General features: G+C 43.0%; 1 protein-coding gene across 1 annotated transcript in view; it reads left to right on the forward strand.

The window, feature by feature from the left end:
• Positions 1 to 1,561: 1,561 nt before the first annotated feature.
• The window catches only part of dzank1 (double zinc ribbon and ankyrin repeat domains 1), a gene marked incomplete at both ends in the record, with an annotated part of 32,554 nt that continues 20,756 nt past the window's right edge, over positions 1,562 to 13,359 (forward strand). The window contains 9 exons of the mRNA XM_080760457.1: positions 1,562 to 1,670; positions 3,076 to 3,232; positions 3,498 to 3,624; positions 4,981 to 5,071; positions 5,162 to 5,289; positions 5,846 to 5,928; positions 6,718 to 6,835; positions 10,998 to 11,111; positions 11,809 to 11,901. Of these exons, the coding sequence (XP_080616583.1) occupies positions 1,562 to 1,670; positions 3,076 to 3,232; positions 3,498 to 3,624; positions 4,981 to 5,071; positions 5,162 to 5,289; positions 5,846 to 5,928; positions 6,718 to 6,835; positions 10,998 to 11,111; positions 11,809 to 11,901 (1,020 nt within the window). The remainder of the gene's footprint in view (positions 1,671 to 3,075; positions 3,233 to 3,497; positions 3,625 to 4,980; positions 5,072 to 5,161; positions 5,290 to 5,845; positions 5,929 to 6,717; positions 6,836 to 10,997; positions 11,112 to 11,808; positions 11,902 to 13,359) is intronic.

A 13,359-nucleotide genomic window follows, 5' to 3' on the forward strand; every position in this document is an offset into this window, starting at 1 on the left:
GACCCGAAATCTGCCTGATCAAAAAAAAAAGAAGCAACTCCAGTGTTACAGTAGTAAGGAGTCAGTATGATCAGGACCTATCGAATTCTGTGACTTCACTGTGCCGCTCGGACGAGAGGTCACAAACCTGGGACGTGTTACAAATTACGGTGTAACCGTTTGCTTTTTTTTTGGCTTTAAACCAGTGCAGAGTAGTGCATGCAAGATTGCATGGTTCAGAATCAGTTCATATAGGGTTCAGTGACGTACGTTTACGAAAGGTCGTTTGCAAATAAAATCCCATAGTTCGGTGGGGTACTGTATTGTGATTTGCTAGTTGGTTGTCAGGCAACCGCTGTAAATTTGTTTCAGAATATATATATATATTATGAAACAAATAAATGAAATCAAATCAAATCAAGGAGTGTAGTACCCTCACTAACCAATGGTTTGCTCCTCGTCCGTCTCCCTGGACAACAACAAGCCAATCACAAGGCTCTCTAAACCGGTTGCTATGGAGACCTTTAATGCAAACTCTACACGGCTGCAAGGAGGGACCGGACAGAGGAGCATACAGTCAGTAATCCATTTCCTTAATTATATTACAATAACATTTAAGTGAATTTAAATTACATTTAAGTTTTTATTTTTTGAAATTGTCAATATGGATGTTGTCTTTTGTAACCATCATAATAATTGAATCAAGTTTACTTGAACCCCATCACTTTGTTGGTGAGACATTTTTAACTCATGTGTACAAAACTACAAATGACTTACTAGGCCTACTTGCATGTTAGTAGGGGTCTCTCTCGATAGCCTACTGTCGAGTCCCCTGCATGCTAGCACATCTAAGCAATGTGTTGAATAGGGACAGGATCCACGTGATTAAAGTGTTTAAAAGCTCCATACTTGTAGTTCATCATTTGCTTTCTACATATTTTTGTTCAGTAATGGAGGTTTCCTGTCTCTCCAGCTCTCTAGTAAAACAGAAAATATATTTCCAGGTCAGGGATGCAATGTCGTCCAATCAGGATAGATAGAATGTTACAGGGAGTGGAAGTGATTAAAAAACTTTAAAAAACTGACAAAACTTGGAACATTTTCAACGCTGACGAAGGCCCCTTGGCCGAAACGCGTCGGTTGTGTTGCTGCTTGCAGCTTATACCTTTCCCTTGTAAAGATGAAACAATGAAGTGCCTTAAAGGACTCCGTGAGTGCTGGTATTCTTCTTCTAAAACGTGGAACTGGAACACTTGAATAGAAGCTGATAGATCCTGATTGGATGAAACCGGTGTAGTTAAACATATTATCTGTTCATTAAAGAACAAGGGGGAGAGTGTCCCTTTCCCTCCAGCTCGTTAATATACAGAAAACATTTGTTCTCCTCGGGAGACACACGTTATACTGAACAAAAACTCTGTAGCGCGATGATTACTATCAGAATATAGAGCTTTAACTTTTTTAATACAAACTTACTTTACTTACTTATACATTTGTTTTATAACCAGAAAAACATCACGTATACACACGGCACGTTTTTTATCAGTTATAGTCTTGTTGTTCCGTGTATGGTTTGCAGATCATGACAGCTGGCAGCGTGGTCACCCCTCTCATCATCCCCATCAGACTCCCTTCACATGGACAGAGCAAGCAGGAGATCGGCACCTGCACTCCAGTGGAGCTCAAATCTGGTACCTCTCTCACACACGTCCATTGTTAAAGGAGAATTCCATGCTAGAAGGCTTTTTTTTTTTTTTACCTTTCTTTGTAGTCGTTACGTCGCCACCAAAGAGGTCCAGGTGTTTTTTTGTTGAAAAAACCTTATTGGCTATTTCCCCTATACCATAAGCCCTCAATGAATTGCATTGAATGGAATGGGAATTGAATGGGGCAATGGGGTGTTGTGCTAATTCACTTATTTCCATCAAAATAAGTTGTAAACTGTGCCGCTTGGGATATTATTTACATTATGAAGAGAGGATATATACAAAAATAATAATAATTGTGCGATGGAAATAAGCGAATTAGCACAACACCCCATAGCCCCATTCAATTCCCATTCAATGCAATTAATTTAGGGCTTATATAGGGAAATAGCCAATAATGAGCTTTTGCACAAAACAACACCTGGACCTCTTTGGTGGGGACGTAACAACTACAAAGAAAGGTAAGAAAGCCTTCTAGCATGGAATTCTCCTTTAAATTTGAGTAATCTGAAATGTTTTAGTTTTATTTTAACTTGAATATGATTTTAGTCCCCCCCCCCCCTTCTCCGCTCCCTCCATTGGCTCCCGGGTCGCTGCCCGCACAGAATATAAAACTCTGATGCTGGCATTCAAAGCAACAAAAAGCTATGGCTCCCCCATATCTTGCAAGTACGATCAAACCCTATACAAAACCTTCCCACGCACTCAGATCAGCCAACGCATGAGGGATGCTGGAAGTACCTCCAAGTATCTCCACACGTCCCAAACTCTTCTCCCCTCTGGCTCCAAAACTATGGAATGCACTTCCCATCACAGTCAGAACTGCAGTCTGCACTCCCAATCTTCCGCCGTAGTCTGAAAACCCACCTCTTCAGACTCCATCATGGCCCGTAGCCCTAACCCGACGACCTTTCAGGCATATGCAAAGGCTCAACTTATGTAACTTAGATAGCACTTTTATGTAGACTTAGATAGCATTTTATGCAGACCTATAGCATTCTAGCATTTTTATGTAGACAATGGCACTTTAAAGTATATATGCATATAGTCTCATTATATAGATATTCCATTGTTACCATACCATACCATCTTTATTTATATAGCACATTTAAATAACAACTTTGTACCAAAGTGCTTTACGATGAAATAATAAAAACCACAACATTCATTTAAAAACAAACAAGATACACAGTGTCACTTTCAACATCAAAAACAGCTCATACTATATGCTTGGAAATGTGTGTTGGTTACCGAAGAGGTGGATGAAGTATAAAATCAGGTCATTCATATGAATACATGAAAAATATTAAAATAAAGACACAGGGTTTCTACCCAACAAGCCAGCGATAACATTGACGTGTGATTTGGTGTTTTTTTTAATCTAATGCAGACACAGCAGATGTGAGTATTTTGTACACCGTGGATGGCAGTAAGCCTGAGGTTCTGCAGAATGCAGGCTGTCGAGGTACCAACAGCACCCTGACATACAGCGCGCCCATCCATCTACCCCAGGGCAAGGTGTCTGTCAGGGCTGTGGCCGTCACCAGGTAGGAGGTCAATTCTATAAGCACTTCAGTTTTGTTAGAGAACTAGACTACAACCGTACTTTGAACCATACTTTTGGCAGAGACATTCACCAGGCTTGACCGATGAAATGTAAACGTACTATCTATCTGTCTGTCTGTCTGTCTGTCTGTCTGTCTGTCTGTCTGTCTGTCTGTCTGTCTGTCTGTCTGTCTGTCTGTCTGTCTGTCTGTCTGTCTGTCTGTCTGTCTGTCTGTCTGTCTGTCTATCTATCTAACACTTGAACAGTGATGGCAGACAGAGTGCAACGGTAACAAAGGTCTTTGTGGTGAAGTCGGAGGTCTTGAAGGAGTCTAAATCCAGGAAGGAGGATGAGAACTTCATGAAACTCACTGAACAGGAGCAGTCCAGACAGGTATACAGTTACAGTAGTACACTGAATTACCATGATCACTATTATATGTGTGCTTTACTTAAGTTCTGCACCACCCACACACTCTTCTAACTAGTCCAAATGGAAGCCAGCGACATGAATAAAAAGAAAGATACATCCCAAGTTTGTATAGCTGCTACAAATTCAGCAGCTATACACAGCTACAGAAAGGTTGAGCTGGTTTCAACTTCAAATACAAAGCTACAAATATGTCGTGTGACTTTGCATCTTTGTATCTGCCAGTGTGAACGCAGCCTAAAGTGGTCACAGCTCATGTGAAGAGAAAAGAATCACACCCGTGTGAACTGAGTGGTGCAATCTCTCTCTCTCTCTCTCATTAGCAGCACTATTCCTCTCTGTTTCTGGCGCCCCCTACTGGTACTAATAAGTCATATACTCGTGCTCATGGCCACATAGGTATAGACACATAGGTAGACACGGACATTGCTGGTTGTAGGAGTGGTTGCACCACGCAAAAATATTGATATATTACAAATCATTAGTTCTCCCATGCATGCATGGATCCTTGAGGGGGTTTCAGGGGTTCCCCTGCTAAATAATTGATAGTTACTAGCCCTTACCCGTTGTGAGATATTTGCCCGTGGGGGGTACTGCGCCCGGTGCGTTTTTAATTCACTAATAAATGTTGCATCCTTTGTCCGTCTTCTCCACCATGCACAACACGAAAAGCTAGCCTGTCCACACATAAACCACTACTTTGCATTCATATTCATGTCATATTTACAGTACAATACCCATTTTCACATTTTTAATTCACTAATAAATTCATTATTAATCATTAATGTGTCAAATCGAAAAAAGGGCTCCGTTACGCCCTCCATATAATCATGGTCCATGCCTGTGTGAAAAGTGGGAGTGATTGGTGCAGGCCGGTGAGGAGATATGGCGGTGTTTCTGACATTCATTCATTCATTCATTCAGACATTGTTAGAATTATAGTATGATGATAGGAACCAAATGGACGCTTATCCCTGGGGGTCCCGGGGATAAAAGTCTCGGTGGGCCGATGCTTATCAATTTGGGGGTCTTTGAAAGTACAAAAGAAGTTTCAAGTTGCTGTCATACGCATAATTATAAAACGCATGTAAAGATGCAATTTGAATTCAACTGAGCAGAGTGTTTTATCTTCCCTGACAGGAGGCTTCACAGATCAGTTCTGGTGGCGACTCATCATCATGGCTTCAAGGTGTGTTGTGTGTGTGTGTGTGTGTGTGTGTGTGTGTGTGTGTGCTGTGGTACTTACAAAGTGCTAGAAATGTCCTATAATAAAGTGTTGTAAAATGGTTATGGTATAATGCTTGTTGCTCTTCTAACCAGAACCAACTAGAAGAACGAGAGAGTGGGTTTAGCGGCACCGGGTACACCTCCTCACGGGCGCGGTACAACGGCAGTGACAGCACAGCGATGTGTGGGGAGGAATTCATGTATTGGCCATACTCTATGTATTTATTAAATGTTTGTTTGTTTGCTTATGTCTTTCTTTGTTTTGACCATATAGTACCGAAGGTCCAGGGGAGCAGGTCCCCGAGGCCGGGCCCTGCAGCTCGCTTCCTCAACGGTCGCCTTGGCCCGCCGCGGACCTCTATGGAGGATTCCGACTCCGTCCATCGCTCTCAGACACTACTGGTGCGCCGCCCGCCCGCTGCACACATTTATTAAATGAAACGAGATATCCGTTAAATGCTGTAATAGCTGCATGTAAACTGAATTTACTGAATCTCAGCGGCTCAAAGTGTTCACAGCAAATAGACGATACTAAAACATTACAAAATAACTCAAATAGAATGACCATAAATTATTCACATGTCTGCATATGAAAAAAATATATATATAAAAAAATAAAAAATGAATAAATGAATGAATGAATGAATAAAAAAAAAAAAAAAAAAAAAAGAAAGAAAGAAAGAAAAAAAAAAAATGTGTGTGTGTGTGTGTGTGTGTGTGTGTGTGTGTGTTTGAAGTGTGTGTGTGTGTGTGTGTGTGTGTGTGTGTGTGTGTGTGTGTGTGTGTGTGTGTGTGTGTGTGTGTGTGTGTGTGTTTGAAGTGTGTGACGTGCACGTGTGTGTATGTGTGTGACTGTGTGTATGCATGCGTGCACTTGTGTGTCACAGAAACACAGTCCTTTGTCAGTATTTGTTGTAACCCCATGGTCATGGTGTGTATACACATGTGTATCATGCAGAAGGTGGGTTCCCAGGACAGTCCTCTGAGGAGCCTGACCAACACACAGAGGAACAGAATCCACAGAGACACAGACTTCCTCAGGTGCCAAAATGAAAACCATTCAGTTTATTGTTACATTTATAGGGTCAATACATGCACTTTTGTATATATACTGTACGACTCCTCCTCAGACATGTTTAGCATTAGTAATAGTAAAACAGTGAAATCACAATATCTTAGTCCCCATCGTATAGCCTACAGTAGATGATATAGTATCTCTTCTTTGCTTTTTTAAAATATTTGAACAGAGGATGGAATTGATTAATTGCCGAATGTTCAGAATGTTTATTTCTAAGTACCAGTGTTGTTTTTGGCAGCACATTTCTATTTTAGTTTTAGTCATAGTCTCTCGAATAGGTTTCACTTAGTTTTAGTCACATTTTAGTCGCCTGGAATGTTCTAGTGTTTAGTCTAGTTTTAGTCGACTAAATGTCATACGATTTTAGTCGACTGAATCTACAGTTGATTTAGTCGACTAAAATGTGTTTTGACAGGCCTTGATGTCGTTGTAATGACATATTTTACACTTTGGTTGCATGCTGAAAATAGCAGATATACAATCTCACAACGCGTCGCAGCGCGACGCACTGTGAGATTGTATATCCCAGCATAAAACTGGATCTCTTGTCCACGAGTCCCTTCCTAACATTTTAGTCTAGTTTTTATTTGTTGACGAAATTGTCAGTATATTTAGTCTAAGTTTTAGTCATCATAGATTCGTTTTTATTTAGTTTTAGTCAGTGAAAAAAGGTAGTCGACGAACATCTTTGGTGTCTTAGTTTTAGTCGACGAAAACAACACTGTTTCTAACCCTGTCCTTCTGTGTTCCAGGTGCGGTCAGTGTCTGAACCACCGTCCGTCAGATCCCTTCGCCCGATTCTGTCTGCACTGTGGCTTCCCATTGGCTCCTGTACCCGGGCGAAGTTTACCCCCCACGGAGGGCGGACAGGTCTGTTGGTGCATGCAGAAATGCATGCTGGGAGGGCGCAGAATCGCATATATCACACCTTTTCCATCATTGATTAGTATGACAAAGTCAGACGGAAAGATAAAGTAATGGTCAAACTCCTCTTGAGCTGTATTTAGGGTAACGTCGAGATGATAATATATAGGGAGACGTTCAAGTACCAACTTGAACTTGAAGTCACCGTGCCAACTTTGACGAGGCAGCTATTGTGTTACATGTTTTAGTCATTTCCTGAAAAGTTAATATTTTTTGGACATAGCTTGTTTCTGCCCGACAGGACAGCCAGAAATATGTTTTCGACCTCTTCAACCAGTGGCTGAAGACCGAAGAGTGTATACACAAACTGAATCATTATATGAATCCATTTGGATCAATTTGTGCACTTTAAAAGTTACACACCTGTTAAGTATCGATTTGGAACCCCCCTCAGGAACCCTGATGGTACCCTGGACCCCACTTTGAGAAACCACTGTCCTAAACACAGGTTTTGTAACCCAGGTTATATCCCATGATGCATTATACGTTTGTCATACACAGCGGTGACGCACAGTGAATTTAGACAATCTACTGTACAAGCTCACAGTGTGTCACAGCTGTGAGCCTGTAGAGCGGATATACTTTCCCTGTACTGTACTGAGTCCACAGGTTGATTCCCTGAACTAACTGTGAAACACTAGAATTTCGCCCCCCTTCGGGGGCTCAATCCTAGTGTCGTTGCAGCGCAATATGGGAAGAAGGAAATTGCGGGAGTTGACCGACTCAGAACCGAATAGTTCTGATGATCCTCATGAGCCCCGCCTCCCCGCAGCCCCCCCCCCCCCCCCCCACAGCGGTGGAAAAAAATAAGTTGATGTTTTCACTGGTACTTTGGGTAGGCTACAGCAGTGATACTCAACCTCAGGCCCGCGGGCCACATCAGGCCCGCGGGACCATTATGACTGGCCCACCAATGAAAATCTAAAAAAAAGGAAAAAAAAATCTGGAAAATGAAATAAAAATAAATAAATCTGAATGAAGTTATCTTTAATGACATTATTATAAGTAATACTATTAGAGTTGTACTATTACTCGAACGAAAATAAAAGTTTGGGGCGGGGGGGGGGGGGGGAGATGCAATGCAAATGAAAGACATATACTGTGTATCCCTATTCCCTGACATAATCTTATAGCTAAACGGACAGAATTCTATTTTATTTGAATGATGAAACCCAGCTGCCATTAATAGTTCTTCACTTATAGCTATCTATTTTCAGGTAGATTGTTTTATTTTACTCAGTCAGCCATATCACTACTACATTTTTTTCATGAAAAAGGTCATAGCTGGGTAATCTATTTTCAGGCAAATTGTGTTTATTGTATTTTATTTTACTCAGCCATAACAATTTATTTTCTGTTAACCAACTTGCTGGCTGGCAGGCAGGCAGACAGCTACTCATAGACAGGCAGACAGACAGCTACTCATGGATAATTGGACAGGCAGGCAGTCAGACAGCTACTCATAGACAGGCAGACAGACAGCTACTCATGGAGAATTGGACAGGCAGGCAGACAGCTACTCATAGACAGGCAGACAGACAGCTACTCATGGAGAATTGGACAGGCAGGCAGGCAGACAGCTACTCATAGACAGGCAGACAGACAGCTACTCATGGAGAATTGGACAGGCAGGCAGGCAGACAGCTACTCATAGACAGGCAGACAGACAGCTACTCATGGACAATTGGACAGGCAGGCATGAAGGCAGACAGCTACTCATAGACAGACAGACAGCTACCCATGGACAATTGGACAGGCAGGAAGGCAGACAGCTACTCATAGACAGACAGACAGCTACTCATGGACAATTGGACAGGCAGGCAGGCAGACAGCTACTCATAGACAGACAGACAGCTACTCATGGACAATTGGACAGGCAGGAAGGCAGACAGCTACTCATAGACAGGCAGACAGACAGCTACTCATGGACAATTAGGCAGGCAGGCAGGCAGACAGCTACTCATAGACAGGCAGACAGACAGCTACTCATGGACAATTAGGCAGGCAGGCAGACAGCTACTCAGACAGGCAGACAGACAGCTACTCATGGACAATTGGACAGACAGGCAGGCAGGCAGACAGCTACTCATAGACAGGCAGGCAGACAGCTACTCATAGACAGGCAGACAGTAAGACAGCTACTCATTGACAGACAGACAAATAACTACTCATGGACAGACAGACAGGCAGGCAGGCAAAGAGCTACTCATGTTATGTTATTATGTTATTATAACAGCTACTCATGTTATGTGCAATAATTTGTGCAGTTATGGAAACAGCTCTTTGTGTTTATGCAAGAAAATGTAACACATTTATTTATTTACATATTGTGTGCATGCACATTGTACTTTCCGCCGCGGATTTATTTATTTCCCAAATGGTCTAAAATTGAGTTATTTAGCATACTTTTACCAATGAATTAGCCTATACACAGACAACGACGGATTAGCCTATTTTGGACGATATGGGTCTTTTCTCGAGTCACTCCGCTGAAAGTGTCAGTGTTGCTGCCTTACACACCCGCCGCCTATGGGCACTGTACTGTAGGCATATAATACCTGGCTAGGTGAAAACAAAAGAAACCCGATTAGCATTTGAGTACTTTTAACACCTCTGAACAGCCGGCGGAATCCCAGAGCATGTGTAAATACGCTAGTATGCAGTCTGTGACAGAGTCACAGAGTGTCAATAATTGCCAGAAAATCTGTAATGTTAATATAAAATGTCCACGAAAATCCTCATGGGGGCTAAAAGGGGCTATTTAATTCTTCATATAGCCCCCACAGACTCGACGTCGTTGGACAGACTCCACTTCATGTTTCAGCTGTGTTTTTAAACTCAGTAGTGTGCCCTGCACACAGCGCACACTCGCAATTGCAGCTGGAGGGCGACGCGACACACACACCCCCCCCCCCCCACACACACACACACACACACACACACACGCACACTTTTTTTCGCTCGAAATTCTGATTCACAATGACATCGAGTTGAGGTGTTTGTTTTAAGGGTAATTGTTGCATAAGCGCTATTTCGCACTATTTCTCCCTCCCCTCCCCTGTGTCTGAAGCAGCTAGCATGGAAGCTATATGGATTATGGAAGCTTTCCCTCCGATTGCACACAGCCATGCCGTTATCCACGCGTCCATCCGATTGCTTTTAATGTAAATGTCCCATCCACTGAGCAAAAGCGATATAAGCGCCTTATTCATTCATTCGATTCATTTGGGTGTGGGGCTGTGCAGTGGTGTGGGCAGCCTTTCTGACGGAGGCTCGGAGCTGCTGCTGCTGACGCTGTTCGAGTCGCATGGAGCAGTATAGAGTAGGCGTGGCGCAGCATTAGAAGGGCGCAGCAAATGCACGACATTGAGGGGTAGAAACCATCCCGGTCGCGTGGTTCATCTAACGCGTGTGTCACTGTGAAGGACTGGCCCCATTAAGTGAACGTAGTTGAGCCCAATATTGGCGTTACGCATTTCACTTGAATAATGTTGTGTGCGCACGTGCGCACGCTGAGAAAGACAGTTATTTAATGAAACTGAAAATTATAACGCTGCACTGCTGTGTCGCCGCCGTATAGCCATTCCTGTGTGTGTGTGTGTGTGTGTGTGTGTGTGTGTGTGTGCAGGCGTGTGTAGTCGGCGGTGGGCTGGCAGGCGAAAATAGCAAAAGCTATACGTGTAATGTAAATATTTCGGCACAATCCAAGTAGTGAGAATGAACAATGTTGATTTAACTAAGGGATTCGCTGAGTGTTTTATTTTGTAAATACAGGGATTTAGAAGGGATAAGCACTAATTTCTCCCCTTCCTTCTTTCTGTTATCCTGCGAGGGCCCTAAAAAGCAAGATGGCTGATTGTGAGACTGAAAGAAGTAGTGTGGGGGCGGGCCTGGTGGGCCTATGAGAACACAGAGCAGTGTTGCCAGGTTTGCGAATTGTACGCGAGTTGTAGTGTGTGTAAATAGCGTGGTTGTGGCCTTGTTTCTGCCCCTGTTGGGGCAACAGAACATGTAGACCAGTTTCTGTCCACCGCTTTTGGCCACGTGACCAACTTGACAAATGTTAAAATAGATAATACTGATGTACAGTATGTGAATTGTCCTCCAGATGGCGCTGTGTGTCCACTGTAACACCATGGTGCCCTTCAACACTGCAAGCTGTGTGATCTGTGAGGCTCCCATCGACCCCCAGCTACAGCCTCAAGCCAGCTTAAAACTACAGGTAAAAAAGACCTGCATCTCATACTCAGTTCATAGATAGATAGATACCGTTATTGATCCCGCAGGGTAATTTGATTTGCCCCCCGAGAGGCAGCACACACCAGTGTTGTTTTTGTCGTCTAAGACTAAGACGGGAAAAAAAAACGAAATGAAAACTAAGCTATGATGAGTGACTGAAACTAAGACTGAATGTATTGACAATTTCCTCAGCTAAAAACTAGACTAAGATTTTAGGAAGGGACTGGTGGACAAGATTCAGTCATTTTACACTTGCATGCTGAAAATAGCAGATCTACCAGCTCACAGCACGACGCGTTGTGAGCTTGTAGATTTGCTATTTTCAGCAAGTGTAAAATCAGCCATTACGACGGCCTCAAGGCCCGCCAAAATACATTTTAGTCTAAAACCAGACTAATTTTGGTGTTAGCATCATGTTATGCTTTAGCTATTGAAAAATAGCAGATCTACAAGCTTGTAGTTCTGCTATTTTTGAAAAATCGAAGAACGACTGACATTTTTAGAATCTGATCTCAGGTCAGAATGGGTTAATCAGACCAGTGTGTGTGTGTGTGTCCAGTGGAAACCTCGTATGAATCTGATCTCAGGTCAGAATGGGTTAAATTGTAGCCTATATAATCTAAAGCACTGTGTCTGTTGTATTTGGTATTGTTGTGCCTGTCTGGTGCGGTGCGGTATAGGCGAAGGCGGTGTGTCCATCTTGTGGGACAGGGAACCCAGGGCATATCTTCCACTGTGTGACCTGTGAGACCAGACTGCCACAGACCTCTACGGTAAGACACCCCCTGAATGATATTGTTACTTATATAGTAATACATTTATTATATGTCATATTATGGTACCTAAAAATATGTTCATGTCACATGGAAAACCATTTTGATTTAGGACAGATTGAGAATATACGTTTAACCACTAAGAACTCCAGCATCCATTATTCTTTGGGGGACATTCCACCGAAAATATAGCAGATCCACAAGCTCAATAGATCTGCTATTTTTGGTGATGATATTTGGTGTGGATCGAAAAGGAATGCAAGTGCAACAGTGCAACTCAGGTCTGTTTCACAGGGTCTAATGAATGGTTAAACTGAAGTGCTATTGATTAATTCAAAAACATTATTTAACCCATGTTGGTGTGACCCCATTGTTGCGGTCTCCAAGCAAAGTGCATAAATAACACAAGTGGCTCGAATTGGAGAACTCAACATAAAGGAAGGACATCACGAAATCACAAGTTTGACGGTTTTTATTAACCAAACTTCCCCACAGGGATCAAATTACTGGAAACATGTGAGCAACCAAAATATTAAACAATACATAAGTTTCAGTGGTACTTTACCAACTTAGGAGAATTGAGGAAGACCTGGAGATGCCGGCAAACACAGGAGAATGAGGGGGGGCCCAGGCCACCCCCTGTAGGGACGTCGAAGCCGTTCCCCCCCGCCTAACTTACAACCAACTAGTACTAACAACGAAAACAAAGACTGCCAGACATCCCCAGGCCAAACTAAAGTAAATTAAAGTAAACTCAAAACAAGTATTGACATGGTGTGGGACTGAGATGTTGCTGGGTCTGTGTCTGTCATCACACTGAGCTGGCTGGCTTTTATAGAGAGGGCTGCAGCAGATGACAATTAGGGGAATCTGCTGCAGGTATGCCAGTCTGGGTGTGTCAGTCTGAGTGGGGAGGAGAGACAGAGAGTTAGCACAGACAATGATTGAATGACTGAGTATGTGTGTGTGTGTGAGTGATGTCATGGCCACACGCAACACCCCCACCATATGATGGTGAATACCGGGAGTGCAACGTGAGGTCATTCACTCATCAGAAAAAGAGTGTGACAATGTGTCGGCCAGGACATTATCCTTGCCACGGATATGCCTGATCTCCACATTGAAATACTGCATAAAGATAGACCACCTCATTAACCTTCGGTTTGTGTTCCGCATTTGGTTCAGTCTCAACGTGAGGATGTGATCGGCTTAATTGGCTCTAATGCAAATCTCTTTTCGGACGTGCCGACCCGTACGCATGTGTTGCAGCATGACATTGATGTCGGTAATTCCCCGCCAATTAAACAACACGCATATCGCGTTAATCCCGAAAAAAGGCTTCGTCTCCAGAAGCAGGTGAACTACATGCTGGAAAATGGCATAGCTGTACCTAGCATAAGTGCTTGGAGTTCACCATGCCTTTTGGCCGCTAAGTCTGATGGCTCGGATCGGTTTTGC

The sequence above is a fragment of the Protomyctophum bolini genome (genome assembly GCF_963924005.1).
Source record: "Protomyctophum bolini genome assembly, chromosome: 3".
Taxonomy (NCBI): domain Eukaryota; kingdom Metazoa; phylum Chordata; class Actinopteri; order Myctophiformes; family Myctophidae; genus Protomyctophum; species Protomyctophum bolini.